The sequence below is a fragment of the Anomaloglossus baeobatrachus genome, chromosome 5, assembly GCF_048569485.1.
Source record: "Anomaloglossus baeobatrachus isolate aAnoBae1 chromosome 5, aAnoBae1.hap1, whole genome shotgun sequence".
In the NCBI taxonomy this organism is placed as follows: domain Eukaryota; kingdom Metazoa; phylum Chordata; class Amphibia; order Anura; family Aromobatidae; genus Anomaloglossus; species Anomaloglossus baeobatrachus.
The window spans coordinates 454837663-454861313 of NC_134357.1; the positions used below are offsets into that span (position 1 = coordinate 454837663).

The 23651-nt window shown below is 45.2% G+C and overlaps 1 protein-coding gene across 1 annotated transcript in view; it reads left to right on the forward strand.

Moving 5' to 3' along the window:
* The first annotated feature begins 4548 nt into the window (after positions 1-4548).
* BMP7 (bone morphogenetic protein 7) overlaps positions 4549-23651 on the forward strand; it is an 89980-nt gene continuing 70877 nt past the window's right edge. The window contains exon 1 of the mRNA XM_075350568.1: positions 4549-5213. Within this exon, the coding sequence (XP_075206683.1) occupies positions 4817-5213 (397 nt within the window). The 5' untranslated portion in view covers positions 4549-4816. The remainder of the gene's footprint in view (positions 5214-23651) is intronic.

Sequence of the window (23651 nt, forward strand, 5' to 3'; positions counted from 1 at the left end):
ATACAAGTCTATGGGTGCGAGTGAAACATCGGACTGCACTCAGATGACATCCAAGTGCAGTGCGATAGTCACATCAGCTGACAATGGAGGAGATGGAGAGATTAACCCCTCCCTCTCCTCTGCAGCTGTGATCCGATCGCAGGATCGGATCATAGCTGCATGAGACTCGGCTCATGTTAGCCGCACAGAGGGAGCTGAGGGTCTTTAGCATATCGTAGCCGATGTCATATCATTGTGTGAATCCAGCCTAATGTGTAGGAAGGCCTCCCGACTGATCCCTGAAAGATTATGAGCGAAAGAAGGATCCAGCACATCAGATTTCTGACGGACCATCTTTTTCTTCTCCACAAGAGTTGCCATAAGAGGAGTCCAAGAGCAGCTCGCTGATGGGAGGACACAGGAGTGAACTGAACATTTCTGTGTGTGTGGGGACTTGGGGCAGATAACAAATGCGTTCAGCAGACAGCTATCTAATGTGCATGGGGGCTTTAAATACGACAGTGTTGAATTTTCCCATATTTACCATGGCGTCTTGTTCTGGACGATACATTTTGCCCATCTTTAGAAAGTCTGTCTGACTTTATACTTCTACTTTGTGTATTATTTTGAAACAACTTTTTTGCACCAGAATTTTGGAGCACATTGATGTGTGCTAAACCACACCGCCTTTCTGGCCAAGCCACACTCTCCACTTGATGCCACACCCTTCACTTGATGCCACACCCTCCACTTGATGCCACACCCTTCACTTGAAGCCACACCCTCCACTTGAAGCCACACCCTCCACGTGATGCCACACCCTTGTGCACTGCACCTGTCACTCAATAATCAATTAGCTGCATTAGGCTTTGTTCACACATTTATTCATTTTATTGTCTTATATAGCGCCAATCACTCCACAGCGCTTTCCAGACTTCAGCATTGCTGTCCCCATTGGGGCTCACAATCTAGGTTGCCTATCAGTATGTCTTTGGTGTGTGGGAGGAGACCCACACAAACAAGGGGAGAACAGACAAACTCCATGCAGATGACCTTGGTGGGATTTAAACCCAGAACCCCAGTGCTGCAAAGCAACAGTGCTAACCGCTGAGCCACTGTGCTGTCTACTTTGTGTTTCTTTTCTTTTTTTTCTGCAGCCAAAACCTGCTCTCTTGGCAGTAAAGAAGCTTCTGGCAAAAAGCAGGTTTTGCAGTTTTTGATGCATTTTTTATTATTATTATTTATTATTATAGCGCCATTAATTCCATGGCGCTTTACAAGTGAAAAAGGGTATACATAAAAACTAGTACAACAATCATTAACAATACAAAACAGACTGGTACAGGAGGAGAGAGGATCCTGCCCACGAGGGCTCACAGTCTACAGGGAATGGGTGAGAATACAATAGGTGAGGCCATGAGGACAGAGTTGGTTGCGCAGTGATGTACCGAATTGAGAGTTATTGTAGGTTGTAGACTTGATGGAAGAGATGGGTCTGCAGGTTCCTCTTGAAGCTTTTCACGGTAGGAGAGTCTGATATGCTGGGGTATAGCGTTCCAGAGTATGGGGGAGGCATGGGAAAAATCTTGTACGCGATTGTGGGAAGAAGAGATGAAAGAGGAGTAGAAAAGGAGATCTTGTGAGGATCTGAGGTTGCGTGCAGGAAGGTACCGGGAGACTAGGTCACAGATGTAAGGAGGAGACAGGTTGTGGATGGCTTCGTAGGTCATGGTTAATGTTTTGAACTGGAGTCGTTGGGCGATGGGAAGCCAGTGAAGGGATTGGCAGAGTGGTGAGGCTGGGGAATAGCAAGGGGAGAAGTGGTTTAAGCGGGCTGCAGAGTTCAGGATAGATTGGAGGGGTGCAAGAGTGTTGGAAGGGAGGCCAGAGAACAGGAGGTTGCAGTAGTCGAGGTGGGAGATGAAGAGGACATGTACTAATGATTTTGCTGATTCTTGCTTAAAGAAGGCACGGATCCGGGAGATATTGTTGAGTTGTAGTCGGCATGAGGTGAAGAGGGCTTGGATGTGAGGCTTGAAGGATAAAGCAGAGTCGAGGGTTACTCCAAGGCAACGAGCTTGTGAGACTGGAGAGAGTGAGCATCCCAAGTTTGATGGAAAGGCTTGTTGGAGGAGATGAGTGAGGAGGAGGAAAGACAATGAATTCTGTTTTGTCCATGTTAAGCTTTAGGAATCACGCAGAGAAGATGGATGAAATAGCAGACAGACATTGTGGGATTTTGGTTAGTAAGGAGGTGATGTCAGGTCCAGAGAGGTAGATCTGTGTGTCATCGGCATAGAGATGATACTGAAAGCTCTATGAGCTGTCCCAGGCCAAAGGTGTAGATGTAGATGGAGAACAGCAGGGGTTCAAGAACTGAACCTTGGGGGACACCGACAGATAGGGGGCGAGATGAGGAAGTGGTGTGAGAGTGGGAGACGCTGAAAGTTCAGTCGGTTAGGTATGAAGAGATCCAAGATAGGGCCACGTCTGTGATGCTATAGAGGAGAGAATCTGTAATAGGAGGGAGTGGTCTACTGTGTCGAAGGCAGAGAACAGGTCCAGGAGGAGGAGGACAGAGTAGTGTTCTTGGCTTTGGCAGTTAGTAGGTCATTGGTGACTTTAGTTAGGGCAGTTTCAGTAAAGTGATGCAGTCGGAAGCCAAATTGTAGCTGGTCAAAGAGGGAGCAGGAGGCGAGGTATGTCATGTGTCTATAGTACACGTGTAAACAAAGTTGCATTCACCAAAAAAAGCAGCAAAAATGTTGCGTTTTTGCACTTTCTCGTTGCTTTCTATGGTGAAAAAAAATTAAAAAAACGCTGAAAGAATTGAGTTGTTGCTTTTTTTCAAAAATGCAACAGTTTTACATTTTAGTCAGAAAAAGAAAAGCGATTGTTTGCATGAGATTTCTGAAAAATCATAGCTTTTGCAGGTACCTTAAAAAGCTGCTTTTAGTTTGTATAAAAATAACTACAAAAACGCAACAAATAGTATCTGTGTATCCTTGGCCTAGGATGTTAGGGTACCGTCACACTAAGCGACGCAACCAGCAATCCCACCAGCGATCTGACCTGGCAGGGATCGCTGGAGCGTCGCTACATGGTCGCTGGTGAGCTGTCAATCAGGCAGATCTTCACAGCGATCAGAGATCAGCCACCAGTGACCTGTGTAACGACGCTGTGCTTGGTAACCATAGTACACATCGGGTTACTAAGCAAAGGGCTTTGCTTGGATATCTGATATGTACCTTGGTTACCAGCGTCCGCAGCTGCTAGAAGCCGGCTCCCTGCACACGTAACCATGGTACACATCGGGTTACTAAGCAAAGTGCCTTGCTTGGATACACGATATGTACTTTGGTTACCGGCTTACCGCAGGCTGCCAGAAGCAGGCTCCCTGCTCCCTGCAGATTCAGATCGTTGGCTCCCGCTATCAAACACAGCGATGTGTGCTTCACAGCGGGAGAGCAACGACCAAAAAATGGTCCAGGACATTCAGCAATGACCGGCGACCTCACAGCAGGGGCCAGGTCGTTGCTGGATTTCACACACAGCGACATCGCTAGCAAGATCGCTGTTGCGTCACAAAAACCATGCCTCAGCAGCGATGTCGCTTAGTGAGACGTAGCCTTTACTGCAGAATAAGAAAGCATTACCTATTAGTTCCCTGAGAAAGCTGGTCCCTATGAATAGTAGAATTACTATCTGTCGTCCAATACAGATGAGGAGTTATCCGGTTTGATACTAATTGAATTAGCCCTTATTTTACTTAAAAAACAAAAAACTGGAATCTCCTAAAAAAAAAAAAACAGACTGCCATCATTTTGGCCATTTGTAGAGGGCGAGGATAAGGTTAAAACAATAATTATAATACACACCTGTCCGGTCCATCTTGCAGCTTCCTCCGTATTCTTTCGTCATCTTCGTTCTTCGGCGTAGAGTAAACCTCTGACATCACGACATGTGTCACCCAAGACTGATCTGACAAATATTTCGTAGACCGGCTCATCACTATCCCCCAGCCTCCCCAGACCCATAAATAAGAAACTGTCTAGATTTATTGTCTGGGTTACTTCTTTACAAACAGCTCAGAAATTAGAGATAGTGATGTATTATTACATGATGAGGGTATTTGGGGGCGATGCACCTCATAGGCCGATGTTGTGAGCCTTATCGATTCAGCACTGAGCGCACCGACTGCAGCAGAGATCCTGATTGCTCCTGACTCGCTTGATGTTGACCTTATATTCTTCCAGCAGATGAAAGCATTGTTAATTGCCTCCCCCCTGATCCTTTCCCAATAGCAAGCAGCAGAAGACACACAGACAACCCTTAATCTGTTTATTCTGAATTACCCGCAGGACGTGGCCCACCCTTCTTGTACAATAGACCCTGTTCCAAACATCTCCAAAAGAATCAACCTGATGGGATGGAGCAGCAGCGCACTAAACTTATTTCTTTCTCTTTTTTTACTCTGCAAGTTTCCCTCCTCCTGGTTTCTGCCTGCTCCTCCCATCACATTCAGTCCCCTGCTGGCTTCGTCTGCTGCCTTCACAAACCACCACTTAGACTTTACTAGGGAAAGAGTGAAGACGCATCAAAAAACCTGTAGGAAAGGAAACCTTAGGACCCGTCCACCTTCCTCTGGGTGCCGTTCATACACATGCTCCGCTCTACACTCCAGCCATGACCGGCTTCAGCTGACGTGCGGAAACCCCAGCAGTGATTCCAAGGACTTGTATAGATGCACTGGTTTGTTTAATGCTCTCGTATTTATGAACTCCCCTTTGGATAGAAGTGCAGGTGCAATAAGCCGTAGCCTACAGATCTGGGGGAAATGAATGTCTTATTGGTGCACAAGACGGGTTCGGCGCTCCTCTGCGGCTACTTGTTGTTAAGGACCATCTTGGCTGACTTCACTTTGGACAATGAGGTCCACTCCAGCTTCATCCAGAGGAGGTTACGGAGTCAGGAGCGCCGAGAGATGCAGAGGGAGATCTTGTCTATTTTGGGGCTGCCTCATAGACCACGTCCACATTTGTATGGCAAACAGAACTCTGCTCCCATGTTCATGCTGGATCTATACAATGCCATGACAGTCGAGGAAGAGGAGGCAGAAGGGTTCTCCTATCCATACAAGCCCATCTTCACCACGCAAGGTCCACCACTTGCTGTTCAACAGGACAGCAACTTCCTCAACGATGCTGACATGGTCATGAGTTTTGTCAACTTAGGTGAGTAGTGAAAAAGACCCCAGCCTCATTGTCTTTGGGTCTGGGATCCCATGCAACATGGCTTGGGTATCTGGCAACTTGGGGACCTGAGGGCATCGAAGATTCTTGTGGGATTTCATACTTGTTCTTTTTTACCTGTGGGAGTCACGGTCTGATATCTTAGGACAGTCTTATATGGGTTTGTTTGCATGGCTTCAAGTAGTTGTGAAAGGGATATACACTTCAAGACATCTGCACCGAAAATTGTATTGGTGGGTCAACATAGTCTGTACAAAAATCTGCAGAAGGACCGAACCAGCAAGTTTCCATTGTTCCAAAAAGTTACATTTTAGTCTCATGGATGGTTAATCTTTATCATTGGGGCTATGCCTTGAATATGACCACTTGTTTTAGTTTTTTTAAGGGGTTGCAAGCAATAAAACATGGGGGGGAGCATACAAGCTCCATATGCATGCGTGCCATTCAGATTCGATACCAAGACCCTGGTGCTGCGAGATTAGCCATTGAGCCATGTTGTTGCCCATGAATTGTTTTAGACATAGTTCTAAAAACAAGACACAAGAGTGTGACCCCCCCCAAGATCGCAACATAAAGGTTACTCAGAAATTAGATTGTAAGCTCTTCCGCTTCATCTGCCGCCTCTCCCATGATTCCCCTCCCTGCTTATGGAGGAGAGGGGGGGAGGTAGGGGTTTGACTATGAGAGGAATCTCATCTGGAGCACACTGCCAAGGTATAAAGTTTTCAGGTGCATGTGTCTTCTCGAAAAGGCACCGTCCCAGCAGCTTCTTTGGATTCTACATGATCCGACAGGTTTTCGGCTTTCTCTTTGAAGTAGCAATTATTGTACAGGATGAGAGAGGGGAGCAGGAAGCTCCGAGTTCAAAGCACAGCCCTCAGTGATTCACTCCGCAACACTAAGCGCAAATGGACACCCAGACCCATTAGGGGGACATAATAACATCCTTCAAGCTGCTTGCCAGACCCCTGTCCTAGTGGAAAAGTGACTCTTAAAGAGACAACGTGCATGAAGTGAGCATGCCAAGGACCAAAAAGACTATACACACATTATATGCCCAAAAAGAGCAGTGGCGTAGCTTCATGCCCACCCACGCGTTTTGGTACAATTATCAAGTTGCCTTTTAAGCCATTGAAATTATTGGACATGCTTCAAAACCTTTCTGGGTTGCAGTTAACAACAATTATCTGAAATTTCCCAGGTAGGACAATGGACATATCAAGTGATTAACCCTTTTAATTCCGAAGATCATATCTAACTGTCCACGCTTTAACGACAAATGTCTTGTGTCCTGAAAATTTGTGACACAAGTAGTGATTAGTGGATGGAGAGGTTTCAGCACTTCTGGTCATTTATCCCATCCCAACCTGCATAGATAGCAGGGTTAGAGCCCCTTTAACCATTCCCCATATCCATCCAGCATTACAATGTACGTGTTGGCGATAGCATTCGGCTCATCTATATAAAAATTGACAAATGACCCCTAGCACAAAGAATTTTTTTTTAGAACGAGAAATGGGTAATTATAAAAGCCCCGAGCCTGATAAAGAACACTACCCCCCTCCCCCCCTTCCCCGGGTCCAACACTGAATTTACAGCTTCTTGTGTCTATAATCTGTGGGGCTGACATTACATCGACAGTGCTGCAGCCAAACACAGAGGATGCTATGAATGCCATGATTGGCTGCAGTGCTGTCGATGTGAGCTTAGCGATGCAGCCAATCATGCTAGACCTGGGGAGTGTGAGTAAAGCACACTTTTTTTTTTTTTTTTAAACAACCTGTAGCTGAGGAAGAGGGATTTTTTTTTTTCAAAATTAGAAAACCCACGTTAAATGCTGTCATGTTAGATTTTTTCTAAAGAAACATACAATTTTATTTTTTTTTTAGCTTTTTAACAAGCCCTCAAATAACTGCATAACTTTAGAAAAAACGGCTGACGGAATGCCAAGAGGCAAAAACAAAAAGAAATGTTGGGGCCCTTAAGGCTTTAAAGTCATTGAGGGGTTAATGTTTGTCGAAGTTGTCATTGAGGATTTCATTACTTGACTAAATCGTGTTTCATTTTGAAATGTCCACAAATTACACTTCTCCGGTGATGTCACTTGTCCACAACCTGTCTCTGCTGATGACTCACGCTCGTGTTTACCTTGTGAGGTAACATCGGAATTAACACGGTGACATCACTGAGGCGTGAGTCACGGTACAATTATTGTAGCACGGTATCATTTCTGTTTTACATCTGTTATTATACGTAATATTATAATTTCATTGAATGCAGTCTTTTAATCTGTAGGCTATACACCTTCTGTTGCTGCTCCTAATTTATAGGCTCTTCCCACCTCCCTGTCACTGCTAATAAATATATATATATTTCATTTATTGTAAAAAAAAATTCTGTCTAAATAGTTTTTATGCCCTCTTCTGATATTGCTACTCTCCTCGGTCTTGGCTCCGTGTTCTTGCTGTTCCTCATGATACACAGGTCATGGCTTCAGCTGCTCCTCTTCCAGCTCACCAGGTTCTAACTTCTGGTGCAGCTCTTGATCTTTCACCCCATCCTTGCAGGTTCCTCCAACTTTTGCAGCAATTCCTCATTTCCAGGTTTCTCCTCTTGCTGCTTTTCTTAGGCTGCTTTCACACATCCGGTTTTTGCTGTGCGGCACAATCCGGCTCTTTGCAGAAAAAACGCAACCGTTTTTTTTTTTTGCTGCCGGTTGCCTTTTTTCCACATAGACTTTCATTAGTGCCGGATTGTGCCGCATGGCCTTGCGTTCGGTCCGGTTTTTGTCGGATGCGGCATATTTAGCCCATGCAGTGGCCGGATGGACCGTTGCCTGGCATGTTTTTTTGTCCGGCAAAAAAAAAAACGCATCACGCCGCATCCGGCCGATGCAGCGCTTTTTCCAATGCATGCCTATGGATGCCACATGCGGCGCGATGTGGCAAAAACCGCATTCGGCCGCCGCATGCGGTTTTTTGCACTGCGCATGCTCAGTAGCGTGCCGCAACCAGCAAAAACCGGACGGGCCGCATGTAAAAACTTATGCAAAGGATACGTTTTTTTCGCCGCATCCGTTGCATAGGTTTTAGAGCCGGATTTAGCCGCACTGCTAAAACCGGATGTGTGGAAGCAGCCTTAGTTTTCAAGTAACTCCTCTGTTGCTGCTTCTCCTGAATCTCAGATTCCAGATGATCTTCAAATCATTAGTTGTACTGATTCTTTTCTCCAAGAATTCTCATCCCTGTTGATGCGCTTTCTTATTTATGGCCTCCTACACCCATTGCTGCCTATTCTGATTATCAGAATCTTCCTTTTTTCTCTAGGCTCTTCCCTATTTCTGCGCAACCTGATCTCTAGGCTCTTCCCAGTGTTGCTTCTTTCCTGGTGCCTAGGCTCCTCATCAGGAGATTTGTCTCACCCTGTTGCTACCTTTTCTATTTTCTAGTCTCTTCCGTCCTATTATTGCCTCCTGATTTCTAGGCTTTTCCCTCCTGTTCTTGCTCACCCTGAGTTCTAATTGTTTGCCTCTTGTTGCTCCCACTGATTTCAAGGCCTTTCTCTCCTGTTGTTGTTCCCCTTGATTTCTAGACTCCTCCCTTCTGTTGATGCTCCTCCCTAATTTCTTGGTTTTTCCCTCCTGTTGTTGCTTCCCCAGATTCCTGCGCTTTCCTCTTGATCTTACTTCTCCTGATTTCCAGTCTCCCCCTCCTGTTGTTGCTCCCCCAGATCTCTTGGCTCTTTCCTCCTGATCTTGCGTCTCCTGATTTCTAGGCTTTTCCCTCCTGTTCTTGCTCCCCTGATTTCTAAGCGCTTGCCTCTTGTTGTTGCTTCCCCTGATTTCAAGGCTTTTCCCTCCTGTTGTTGCTCCTCCTCATCTCTAGGCCTTTCTCTCCTGTTATTGTTCCCTTTGATTTCTAGACTCCTCCCTTTTGTTGATGCTTCGCCCTAATTTCTAGGCTTTTCCCTCCTGTTGTTGCTTCCCCAGATTTCTAGGCGCTTTCCTCCTGTTGTTGCTTCTCCTGATTTCTAGGCTCTTCTGTCCTGTTTCTGCTCTTCCTGACTTCTACGTTCTTCCTTCCTGTTGCTGCACCTCCATATTTCTAGTTTTCTCCCTCCTGTTGCTGCTCTTGTTGATTTCTAGACCTTTACTCACTGTTGCTGCTCCTTCTGATTTCTAAGATATTCCATCCTGTTGCTGCTTTGTTTGATTTCCAGGCTACCGTCCATTGATGCTCTTTATGATTTCTAGGCTTTTCCTCCCTGATCTTGCTCCTCCTGATATCTAGGCTTTTCCTCCTCGATCTTGCTCCTCCTGATATCTAGGCTTTTCCTCCCTGATCTTGCTCCTCTTGATATCTAGGCTTTTCCTCCCTGATCTTGCTCCTCCTTATTTCTAGGCTGTCTCTCCCTGATATTGCTCATCCATCCTGTTGCTGCTTCTTTTGGTATCCAGGCTACCCCCCATTGATACTCTTCATGATATCTAGGCTTTTCCTCCCTGATCTTGCTCCTCCAGATATCTAGGCTTTTCCTCCCTGATCTTGCTCCTCCTGATATCTTGGCTTTTCCTCCCCGTTCTTGCTCCTCCTGATATCTTGGCTTTTCCTCCCTGATCTTGCTCCTCCTGATATCTAGGCTTTTCCTCCCTGATCTTGCTCCTCCAGATATCTAGGCTTTTCCTCCCTGATCTTGCTCCTCCAGATATCTAGTCTTTCTCTCCCTGATATTGCTCATCCATCCTGTTGCTGTTTCTCTTGATATCTAGGCTCCTTGCCCCCAGTTGCTGCACCTCCTGATTTCTAGGCTCTTCCTCCCTGATACTGCTCCTGATAGCTCGGTACCTCTCTCCTGTTGCCAGTGTAGTTGCCTAATAATCACATTTCAATCACTGAGATAAAATGGTGTGAGACTGTAATAAGAACCATAGCAAGATTTTAGCCTAGTCTCGCGTTGCGTCAAAATTTGGCAATTTTTCAAAGATTTTTTTGCTCTAGAATTCTCGTATAAACGCTTTGATGAATTGGGCCTCAAACAAACACTGCAGCTAGATTGGAGCCACTGACTATAGATGGGCTTTAATATATAAATTGATGTAAATAATAAACAATCTGGATATATAAAAAGCAGCACAAGGAAAACCAACCCTATAAATTCCATATAAAGTTCAAGCACTGCTCTGATGGGCTGCCATTGATTATGTTTTTCTATACGCTACGTTGTACACGTGAGCACCTAAGCCTGTATTTTTTGACTCCAGCTATTTACAGCCACTTCTCCTGAAAGGGTAAATATGAGTCATTGCTGAGGTCTCATCCCTTCATGTATCTGAGAGGTACAAAATGACTAAATTATTCCATGTAACTCGCTGTCAGAGTAATTGGCAAAACATTGTAGGGAGTGTCCCTGGCAGAGAAGAGGTTAAACTAAAGACAGGACTGGGAGATGGTAGAACAGGCTATTTTGCCATTACCTATTTTGATCTTTCCAAATATATGGCTCCCATTGTAAGACCACCCCGCCCTGATCATAGCGTCGCCATTATTTTTCTGGAAATCTGATTAATAATCCCGGGATCGGGCATGTTTTGACTGCTGCCGCCTCCTCATCTCTGTTGTCAGCTCCATAACAACCCAGCTAGGAATAATATACAAATGTAACAAACACTCAGCTGTGAGATTGATTGGATCTGTACAGGTTGTGAGATGTACAAATATTTCCATCTACAAGCAGAGATGGTTATATATAGGCTGAAAGAAGACACAGGTTCATCAAGTTCAACCTTTCTCCACCAGTTATACTGTACATTCTCAGCATTAGATTATGGTATTTATAGCCCACAAGGTCCTTTGTTGTAAGAAAAGCATCCTGCCCTTTTTTTAAATGCTGTTATAGCGTCTGCCATTACTACCTTTAGGCAGTTCACATTCTTGACTGCTTTAACTGTAAAGAACCCTTTCCTACTTAGCTGTTATAATCACATTTTCTCCATATGTAATGAACGCCCCTTAGTTCTTGGAAGGAACTAGTTACCGTATGTGCCAATCCTTTATATTGACCACACATGTATTTATACATACACCGTGTGCAGATTTATTACGCAAGTTGCATTTTAGAGGATTTTTTTCATTATTGATCAACAACTATGTTCTCAATCAACCCAAAAGACTCATAAATATCAAAGCTTAATATTTTTGGAAGTTGGAGTGGGGCTTTTTTAGATTTGGCTATCTTAGGAGGATATCTGTTTGTGCAGGTAACTATTACTGTGCAGAATTATTAGGCAATGTAATAAAAAACAAATATATTCCCATCTCACTTGTTTATTTTCACCAGGTAAACCAATATAACTGCACAAAATTTAGAAATAAACATTTCTGACATGCAAAAACAAAACCCCAAAAAATTAGTGACCAATATAGCCATCTTTCTTTCTGATGACACTCAGCAGCCTACCATCCATAGATTCTGTCAGTTGCTTGATCTGTTTACTGTCAACATTGCGTGCAGCAGCCATCACAGCCTCTAGACACTGTTCTGAGAGGTGTACTGTTTTCCCTCCCTGTAGATCTCAGATCAGGTGAACAAGGGGGCCATGTCCTTATTTTTTCAGGTTTTAGACCTTTACTGGCCAGCCACGCTGTGGAGTAGTTGGATGCATGTGATGGAGCATTGTCCTGCATGAAAATCATGTTGTTCTTGAACGATACAGACTTCTTCCTGTACCACTGGTTGAAGAAGTTGTCTTCCAGAAACTGGCAGTAGGTCTGGGAGTTGAGCTTCACTCCATCCTCAACCCGAAAAGGTCCCATAAGTTCATCTTTGATGATACCAGCCCATACCAGTACCCCACCTCCACCTTGCTGGCATCTGAGTCGGAGTAGGGCTCTCTGCCCTTTACTGACCCATCCATCTGGCTCATCCAGAGTCACTCTCATTTCATCAGTCCATAAAACCTTTGAAAAATCAGTCTTAAGATATTTCTTGGCCCAGTCTTGATGTTTTATCTTATGTTTCTTGTTCAAAGATGGTTGTTTTTCAGCCTTCCTTACCTTGGCCATTTCCCTGAGTATGGCACACCTTGTGCTTATTGATACTCCAGTAACGTTGCAGCTCTGAAATATGGCCAAACTGGTGGCAAATGGCATCTTGGCAGCTTCACGCTTGATTTTCCTCAATTCATGGACAGTTATTTTGCGCCTTTTTTGCCCAGCACGCTTCTTGCGACCCTGTTGGCTATTTGCCATAAAACGCTCGATTGTTCGGTGATCATGCTTCAAAAGTTTGGCAATTTCAAGACTGCTGCATCCCTCTGCAAGACATCTCACAATTTTGGACATTGCAGAACCCATCAAATCTCTCTTCTGACCCATTTTGCCAAAGGAAAGGAAATTGCCTACTAATTAAGCACACCTTATATAGGGTGTTGATGTCATTACACCACACCCCTCCTCATTACAGGGATGCACATCACCTGATTTATTTAATTGGTAGTTGGCTCTCAAGCCCATACAGCTTGGAGTAGGACAACATGTATAAAAATTATCATGTGATCAAAATACTCATTTGCCTAATAATTCTACACACAGTGTATAAATGTCATCTCTGAGGCCTCTTTTTTCTAAACTAAACAAGCCCAAGTTTTCCAACCTCTCATCATCAAGTTGCCGCCTTTGAAGGTGACTCTTGTAAATATGCTTTTTACCATGTAGAGCCCAATAGTGGATCCCATATAACAGATGTGGCCTTACAAGTGACTTATAGAGGGGTAACAATACAGTGCCTACAAGTAGTATTCAACCCCCTGCAGATTTAGCAGGTTTGATAAGATGCAAATAAGTTAGAGCCTGCAAACTTCAAACAAGAGCAGGATTTATTAACAGATGCATAAATCTTACAAACCAACAAGTTATGTTGCTCAGTTAAATTTTAATAAATTTTCAACATAAAAGTGTGGGTCAATTACTATTCAACCCCTAGGTTTAATATTTTGTGGAATAACCCTTGTTTGCAATTACAGCTAATAATCGTCTTTTATAAGACCTGATCAGGCCGGCACAGGTCTCTGGAGTTATCTTGGCCCACTCCTCCATGCAGATCTTCTCCAAGTTATCTAGGTTCTTTAGGTGTCTCATGTGGACTTTAATCTTGAGCTCCTTCCACAAGTTTTCAATTGGGTTAAGGTCAGGAGACTGACTAGGCCACTTCAACACCTTGATTTTTTCCCTCTTGAACCAGGCCTTGGTTTTCTTGGCTGTGTGCTTTGGGTCGTTGTCTTGTTGGAAGATGAAATGACGACCCATCTTAAGATCCTTGATGGAGGAGCGGAGGTTCTTGGCCAAAATTTCCAGGTAGACCGTGCTATCCATCTTCCCATGGATGCGGATCAGATGGCCAGGCTCCTTGGCTGAGAAACAGCCCCACAGCATGATGCTGCCACCACCATGCTTGACTGTAGGGATGGTATTCTTGGGGTCGTATACAGTGCCATCCAGTTTCCAAACGTCACGTGTGTGGTTGGCACCTAAGATCTCGATCTTGGTCTCATCAGACCAGAGAACCTTGAACCAGTCTGTCTCAGAGTCCTCCAAGTGATCATGAGCAAACTGTAGACGAGCCTTGACATGACGCTTTGAAAGTAAAGGTACCTTACGGGCTCATCTGGAACGGAGACCATTGCGGTGGAGTACGTTACTTATGGTATTGACTGAAACCAATGTCCCCACTGCCATGAGATCTTCCCGGAGCTCCTTCCTTGTTGTCCTTGGGTTAGCCTTGACTCTTCGGACAAGCCTGGCTTCGGCACGGGTGGAAACTTTCAAAGGCTGTCCAGGTCGTGGAAGGCTAACAGTAGTTCCATAAGCCTTCCACTTCCGGATGATGCTCCCAATAGTGGAGACAGGTAGGCCCAACTCCTTGGAAAGGGTTTTGTACCCCTTGCCAGCCTTGTGACCCTCCACGATCTTGTCTGATGGCCTTGGAATGCTCCTTTGTCTTTCCCATGTTGACCAAGTATGAGTGCTGTTCACAAGTTTGGGGAGGGTCTTAATTAGTCAGAAAAGGCTGGAAAAAGAGATAATTAATCCAAACATGTGAAGCTCATTGTTCTTTGTGCCTGAAATACTTCTTAATACTTTAGGGGAACCAAACCGAATTCTTGTGGTTTGAGGGGTTGAATAATAAATGACCCTCTGAATAAACTTTTCTCAATTTAAAAAAATAAATAAATAACATTCTTTTTTGCTGCAGTGCATTTCACACTTCCAGGCTGATCTACAGTCCAAATGTCACAATGCCAAGTTAATTCCGAATGTGTAAACCTGCTAAATCTGCAGGGGGTTGAATACTACTTGTAGGCACTGTACATGAGCATCACGGGATCCAATCTCTCTTTTTATACACCCTAAAATCTTGTTTGCTTTTGCAGCTGCTGCTTGACATTGAGTGCTGCTGCTCAGCTTGTTTGTAATAAGAATACACAAGTCCTTCTGTTCTGTAGCTCCAAGTATATTTTCATTTAAAGTGTATGTAGCAATAGGATTACTCTGTCCTAATTGCATTACTCTACATTTATCAACATTATACGTCCTACGTCATCAACACGGGATTCTTCATTGCACACGTCTCTCTGCACTGCTGTGGGCAGAGCTAAGGACTGTAATGCGTAGGTGCAGGGAAAAGTCTAAGACCGTTTTCGCACTACAATACTGTGCTCTGCTCTCAGCAGGGCAGAGAGATGAGCGCATGCGCAGGAGAGAAATGGTGGACACTGTGTGGATGATGTAGGACATGTCATCCACACAAAGCACGTAAAGAGGACGGTAATAGCAAGAATAGAGGAAGCGCCGGACCGAGACCAGCGACACCCATCTGACCGGACCGGACTGCCCTGCAGGTGAGTAGGTGACAGGTTTCTCTTTACAGCAGAATTTGGAGCTTGCTTAAGCAACGTGCTGAACAGCATCTTCAAGATGTAATGATCCAGAAGAATACGAATCAGATTTCCCTGAAGCTAGGTTCACATTTGTACATCTACAAGCTTTTAATGTAGGACATATAGTAGAAAGGTATGCAAGCGGGTGTCATACATCAAATTACGTTTGTGTGAATTTCGATGTACAGTACCGGTCAAAAGTTTGGACCCATCTGTTCATGCAATGGTTTTCTTTATTGTTAGTAGAATGTGCACATTGTAGAATCAGACTGGAGGCGGCAAATCCACAAAGGAACATACAGTATATTAAAACAGAGTAAAGAAACCCATGTGAAACCAGAATATGTGTTAAACCTTAGATTCCTCAAAGCAATCCCCTTTTACTCTGAGGACAGCTTCACACCCCCTTGGTATGCTCTCAAGCATTGTAACATAGAGCCATATGTTTCTATACACTTCCCACTAAGAATAGAAGAGAAAAAAACATATAGTATCATAGTATCATAGTTTTTAAGGTTGAAGGGAGACTCTAAGTCCATCTAGTTCAACCCGTAGCCTAACATGTTGATCCAGAGGAAGGCAAAAAAACCCCAATGTGGCAAACAAGTTCCAATGGGGAAAAAATTTCCTTCCTGACTCCACATCCGGCAATCAGACTAGTTCCCTGGATCAATACCCTGTCATAAAATCTAATATACATAACTGATAATATTAAATTTTTCAAGAAAGGCATCCAGGCTCTGCTTAAATGTTAGTAGTGAATCACTCATTACAACATCATGCGGCAGAGAGTTCCATAGTCTCACTGCTCGTACAGTAAAGAATCCTCGTCTGTGATTATGATTAAATCTTCTTTCCTCAAGACGTAGCGGATGCCCCCATCTTTCATAAGTAGTCTACTACTTTTTAATATATATATATTAAATATATATACATGTTTAAGAAAAACATATGACAAACCTGACAATATAGTCAAAAGAACATTTTTATTTTTGTATGCCCAGCTTCAGTCTATAGATAGAGTATTGTAAACCCCAGCACTCAGAATGAAGACAAAAAAGGGAAATGTATGCAAGTGGATTTATTCACAGACACACTGCAAAAGGAACCTAACCAGAGCAACAGCACCAACGTTTCGGCAAAGAGCCTTTCTCAAGGTGTTGCATCAATGGTTAGAACAGGAAGGCACGGGTCACGGAGGATAGCCGGATGTATACAAAGAGAGGTAAGGTTCCACACGTTTTGCAGAGTGTGCTCGTTGGTGAAGGGGTGACAGGGTCACTATGGGAGGTGGATGGACGCCTGCAGTGGAAGTCCAGGGATCGCATCAGTGGCAGGGAGGGAGGCTGCATCAGTCTATAGATACACTGTTGTGTATGTCTGAATACAGTTTTTTGTCATCCACGTGTTTTTGGGGCATATGAGGAATAAATGGGCTAAATTCCATGAGCGTGCTGGATCACATTTTCTTCAGTGTGGCCGTTTTTACTATGTTTTTTTTTTTCGTATGCAAATAAAAACAATTGAAAAACTTCTCTTACCCTTTACACCACGCACATGCCAGCTGTCTGCGGTCAGTTATTCTCATGGACCCATAGACTCGTATAGGCTTCAACAGTGACTGTTTTCTGCTCTTGTAGTGGCCAGGTGTAAACCATGAATGAAGCTGAACTGCTCAGCTCGGTTTACTGTGTGGTAGCCATTTTCCTGTACTGCAGGTCACGTCAAGTGAGTAGGAGCTGAGTTGCAATACCTGGCAATAGTCACCACACAGTATGAGAGAGCTGTGCCGATCAGCTCCGTATAGTCTGTATACTGTATTCATCTAGTCACTGATTGAGTTGATCCCTGAGGATGCTGAGTGTTGACCTGATATTAAGGGTGCCTGCCCACCAGGGCTGTGGAGTCGGTAAGCCAAGCCTGCGACTTCGACTCCTCAATTTCCCCTGCACCGACTCCACAACTCGACTCCCACATATATTGCTTATATTTAAGTGAAAAATGTATTGTAGTACAATGTGAACATCAGACATTTAATCATTTTTATGATGCAATAATCAAGATATTTAGATAGAACATAAAATATATTTATTGGAATACAACTTTAGAAGTCCTCTTGCGCCTGGCAGTCCTGTAGGCCACTCATCCTAACTGCTACCTCACTCAAAGCCTCTTTTCCTTTAGTAAGCTGTTGATCATCAAGCAGTATACGATGACTTGGGTCCACATAAACAGCTGCCAGAAGAATTTTATTTTCCAATAGCTGTGTCTCTCTCCGTTTCATTGAAGCAGCAATGCCATCTGCGATTAAACCTCCTCTTTGGGACAGGCAAAATAGCAAGTTCTTCCACTCCCCTATGATAATACCAGAAGTTAAATTCTCAGCTTGTAATTTTTTAGTCACGGTAAATGGATGATTAAGCAATTCCTTCAATTCAGCCATCTGTGTCCATTGACATTCATTTAGGGTTACTTGAGGGTTCGCCATATCTATAAGAAACGGTTTTAGTTCAAGCAATCGCTCAATCATTAAATAAGTACTGCCCCACCGAGTGGCTTGATCGACAATTACCTCTTTCCCAGCACGTCTCTTCAAGATGGAATCAATTTTAGGGTTTATGGTGGCAATAACCAATTTCCTCACTTTTCCAATCAGATTTCCAGCATGTCCCTCTTGCAGACTATCTCTTATTGCCAGCTGCAGCGTGTGCACAACACAGCACATGTGATGGATATGAAAGTGTTTTGAAGAGGCTTCAACAAGATCATCTAATTCTAAAGTATCATTTTGCTGTTCTTCTGTTGTAATATGTTTGTTCCTCAGTTACATGAACAGCACTGTGGCTCCATCTCACACATACTGAATCCTAAATTTTCTTCTAGCTGTTGTTCATTACTCTCATTCATCACTTTAATTTTACTTATCATGTGTGAAGCATTGTCCGTTACAATTGCAAGAACCTGTTCTTTTTTGAGTTCGTAATAGTGCAGAACTTTTTCCACTGGATAAACTGGAGGCCTCAAAAACGGATCCTCACAAAGAATGAGCATGTCAGTTTGTGGTGTTTTCTAATCTGCTTTTGCTATTGAAAGCATTATTTATGAGCTCAAAAACCTTTCAGATGATGCGTTTTTTTAAAAAGCTGATCTGCTTTTGCAGCTGTAAAACGTATCCTCAAAAAACGCAGCAAAAACGCTGTGTGTGAATGTAGCCTTAGATCCAAAATAGAACAGCCATTTATAGGACATTTCATAACTTTCCCAAATTCATATGAGAATATTCAACACATTCTGCATTGCACTCCTGTATCCAGGTCCATTTTATTCCGACCCCACCAAAATGAGCACCGACTCTCCGACTCTGACTTCACAGCCCTGTTGCCCACGATCAGAGTTTTGGATGCAGCATGCTTCAGTTGCGTCCACAACGCAGCGTTGTACAGTACAAGCACAGTGGATGGGATTTCTAGAAATACCGTGCCCACTATGCTTGTTTTTTCTGCAGCAAACTGACCTGTGGAGCGTCTTTCCAAGTCGCAGCATGTCATTTGTTTACAGTGGAGTCGCATGCGTCCTCCGTAGGGAGAACACAAGCGAGAGACCTCAGCGCACCGAACCATGATCGTGGGTACAAGCAGCTGCGGTCTCATGCGTTCTCCTTCGGACTAGACTCGCAGCCCCGCAGGTCAGGACCCGCTACGTCCAGGATGCAGCGTGTCCAGATCGTGGGCACATGCCCTAATGGTCTATTCTATTCATAGGTCACCAGTATCTTAAAGGGTACCTGTCAACTGACTCATGTGGCATTCCAGAGAAAAACAAAGATGTTTACAATGCAGGTGCCGCCTGACTTATGCTACCTATTGTTCGGGCAGGATAAAACAGGTTCCCTTTGAAACTTGGAAAAGTCCTTTAAGATATGATCATGAATGAAAAGGAGTCTATCTACCATTTCCTGTACATCCTGTTTTATAAACTCCAGAGCTGCACTCACTATTCTGCTGGTGGAATCACTGTGTACATACATTACATTACTGATCCTGAGTTACGTCCTGTATTATACTCCAGAGCTGCACTCACTATTATGCTGGGGCAGTCACTTTGTACATACATTACATTACTTATCCTGAACTGATCCTGACTTATATCCTGTATTACACTGCAGATCTGCACTCACCATTCTGCTGGTTGTTATTGACAAACCTTATCTCTTAGCTGAGCTCCTATAATACAGAGGAATGGGGGGGGGGGCAGAGATTACTGTACACATCTTGATGTAAGGAAGACATTCCCAGAATGAAATCAAGAAAGCTCTCTCCAGACACTGCACAGACAGGGAGATACTGGGATATTTCAGTTCTAATTCCTGCAGAACTGTGAATTTAGCTCTGGAGTATAAGGCTATGTGCCCACGGGACTCTGTATCTGAGGATTTTTCTGCAGCTAAATCCGCAGCATTCCCCCGGAATCCGCACCTTTTCATAGGTGCCAATTTTGTGCGTATTTGTTGCGGATTTCGTTGCGGATTTTGCGATTTTTTTTTTTTACATTCAATTGAATAGGCAAAATCCGCAGGTAAATCAACAACAATAATTGACATGCTGCAGATTTTTCCGCACGGAAATCCGCATGATTTCCGCTGCAGAAAAATCCGAAGCGTGGGCACACAGGAAACCAAATGCCATAGAAATGGCTGGGGAGTAGCTGTGCTGCAGATTTCTGAAAAATCCGCGGCATTTCCGCGAGAAATCCACGGCAAAATCCGCGCATTTTCCGCAGCGTGGGCACATAGCCTAAAAGCAATGTCCATACTGAGTAACTCTCTACATATACAAAGTGACTCAACTTTTTTTTTCTAGACTAAAGGGCACTTTACACGCTGCGATATCGGTACCGATATCGCTAGTGAGCGTACCCGCCCCCGTCGGTTGTGCGTCACGGGCAAATCGCTGCCCATGACGCACAACATCGCTAACACCCGTCACACTGACTTACCTTCCCTGCGACGTTGCTCTGGCCGGTGATACGCCTTCTTTCTAAGGAGGCAGTTCGTTTGGCGTCACAGCCACGTCACATGGCAGCCGTCCAATAGCAGAGGAGGGGCGGAGATGAGCGTCCGGAACATGCCACCCACCTCCTTCCTTCCTCATTGCCGGTGGACGCAGGTAAGGAGATGTTCGTCGTTCCTGCGGTGTCACACGTAGCGATGTGTGCTGCCGCAGGAACGACGAACAACATCGTACCTGCAGCAGCAACAATATTTTGAAAAGGAGCGACGCGTCAACGAACAACTATTTTTCACGTTTTTGCGCTCGTTGATCATCGCACCTTGGTGTCACACGCTGCGATGTCGCTACCGGCGCCAGATGTGCGTCACTAATGACGTGACCCTGACGATATATCGTTAGCGATGTCGCAGCTTGTAAAGCACCCTTAATTCAGTTTGGTGCTATGGAGAAGGAGGTCAATACATACTTGTATATTTGAATGATTTTCTAAACTTCAGGCATCAAAGTTGATAAAAAAGCGCATTAGTGTGCTTTATAAATGATCTGGCTGGACTTCACACCTCTGATCCTGGCTGCTTTATCTAAACTGCTGTAATCGTAGATGCCATAGACAGTAATGCCGGCGTCACACGGTACGATATATCAGGCAATATGTCGTCGGGGTCACGTCGTTAGTGACGCACATCCGGCATTGTTAGACATATCGTACCGTGTGACACCTAGGAACGACTGTGAACGAGCAAAAATGCTCACCTTATCGTTGCTCGTTGACACGTCGTTCATTTTCAAAAAGTCGGTCCTCCTTCTGTGCTCTGGTTGTTCATCGTTCCTGAGGCAGCACACATCGCTCCATGTGACACCACGGGAACGACGAACACAGCTTGCCTGCGTCCCGCTGGCAATGCAGAAGGAGGGAGGTGGGCGGGATGTTACATCCCGCTCATCTCCGCCCCTCCGCTTCTATTGGCCAGCCGCAGTGTGATGTCGCTGTGACGCCGAACGTCCCTCCCCCTTCAGGAAGTGGATGTTCGCCGCCCATAGCGAGGTCGTCCGGGAGGTAAGTACGTGTGACGGTGATAAACGACTTTGTGCGCCACGGGCAACTAATTGCCCGTGACGCACAAACGACGGGGGTGGGTGCGATCGCTCGTGTAATCGCACGATAGATCGTCCCGTGTGACGCCGGCATAAGAGAATTACCTGAGATGTCTGCAGATAACTAGCATAACTACAGTTTCATGGATCCTGGTGCAGAATTTGGACCTGGGTCCCCACCTGCATGTTGGTCAGATGTATGGGCCTTTGTAGCATTCTAGAGCTTATAAATACATACATGGCCCTCATGTAATTATGCCCCCCGTCATTAATGCTGCCTGTAATAATCTCCCCCATCCTGGCCTCTTCCTGTAATAATAACCCACATCCTGGGGCCCTTACTGGTATAATGTCCCACATTCTGGGGCCCTTACTGGTATAATGTCCCACATCCTGGGGCTTTTACTGGTATAATCTCCCCCATCCTGGCCTCTTCCTGTAATAATAACCCACATCCTGGGGCCCTTACTGGTATAATGTCCCACATTCTGGGGCCCTTACTGGTATAATGTCCCACATTCTGGGGCCCTTACTGGTATAATGTCCCACATCCTGGGGCCCTTCCTGGTATAATGTCCCCCATCCTGGGCCTCTTCCTGATATAATGGCTCTCTTCCTTGGCCCCTATCAGTAATAATGTCCTTCATTCCTATTAAACACAGTTAAAAAAATAAAATAAACAATAAAATAAACAATTCTTGTTATATTCCCTCGCTGCCACAACGTGCAGCGTCGTCCTCTTTAGCCAATGCAGAAGTTGGCCGTTGACTTTGGTGTGTCGGCATACGCAGTGCCACACACTAGCCGTGACGGACAAGCCAACGTCTGCTGCCGGACTCTGATTGGCCGGCAGTGGGTATTGCAGTACACGGAGCCCGCGGGTCTCTGTGCCGCAGTACATTTCACCTGAATGTGCTTCCAAGGATGCACATCCAGGTGAACAGCAGGCCCTCTTCTCGCACAGACCCGGTTGTGGTCGCACCCTCTGCTCCTCTGACTCTGAATCCTCAGTTTCTCAGCATGCCTGTGCAGCATTCTCCTCCATCTCCCTGGATGGGTGAATCTGTGTAACAAGAGGCTATTTTTGTACGTAATTATAGGTCCTGTCCATAGAATTTTAGAGGCCGGTGTCTGACATACAGCAACATTGTAGTTCTCCTGCTTCTTAATGCATCAGATGCCCAGCTCACAATGGAGAATGTGCAATCTACAGTATTTGGGGGAGAGATGGATTTAAAGGATATGTCCACCAATGCACCATGCACATACAGTATGTGTACCAGCAATCAGGTTTGGGGCTTCAATGCAGTAATAGAAAAAACTTGATTCTAAAGGTACCGTCACACTAAGCAACATCGCTAGCAACATCGCTGCTGAGGCACAACTTGCTAGCGTTGTTGCTTAGTGTGACATCCAGCAACAACCTGGCCCCTGCTGTGAGGTCGTTGGTTGTTGCTGAATGTCCTGGGCAATTTTTTTAGTTGTTGCACCCCCGCTGTGAAGCACAGATCGCTGTGTGTGACAGCGACAGAGCAACAACTAAATGTGCAGGCAGCAGGAGCCGGCTTCTGCGGATGCTGGTAACCACGGTAAACAGCGGGTAACCAAGAAGCCCTTCCCTTGGTTACCCGATATTTACCTTAGTTACCAGCGTCCGCCGCTCTCACTGTCAGTGCCGGCTCCTGCTCTGTGCACATGTAGCTGCATTACACATCGGGTAATTAACCCCATGTGTACTGTAGCAAGGAGAGCAGGGAGCCAGCGCTAAGCAGTGTGCACTGCTCCCTGCTCTCTGCACATGTAGCTGCAGTACACATCGGGTAATTAACCCGATGTGTACTGTAGCTAGGAGTGCAGGGAGCCAGCGCTAAGCGGTGTGCGCTGGTAACCAAGGTAAATATCGGGTTGGTTACCCGATATTTACCTTAGTTACCAAGCGCAGCATGCTTCCACGACGCTCCAGCGATCCCTGCCAGGTCAGGTTGCTGGTGGGATCGCTGCAGCGTCGCTTAAGCCTGCTTTACACCAGGCAATCTATCTTGCGATAGATCGTCGGGGTCACGGTTTTTGTGACGCACATCCGGCATCGCTGGCGATGCCGGCCTGTGTGACACCTCCTAGCGACGCAGTATCGCTCACAAATCGTGAGTCGGGTACTGCTCGTTAGGTTCCATAATATCGGTTACTTTAGTCGCCCATCGTTTCCGTGGTAGCACACGTCGCTCCGTGTGACACCACGGGAACGATGAGCAGCTCACCTGCCTCCCGCGGCCGCCTCCGGCTCTATGTGGAAGGAAGGAGGTGGGCGGGATGTTTACGTCCCGCTCATCTCCGCCCCTCCGCTTCTATTGGCCGGCGCCCGTGTGACGTCGCTGTGACGCC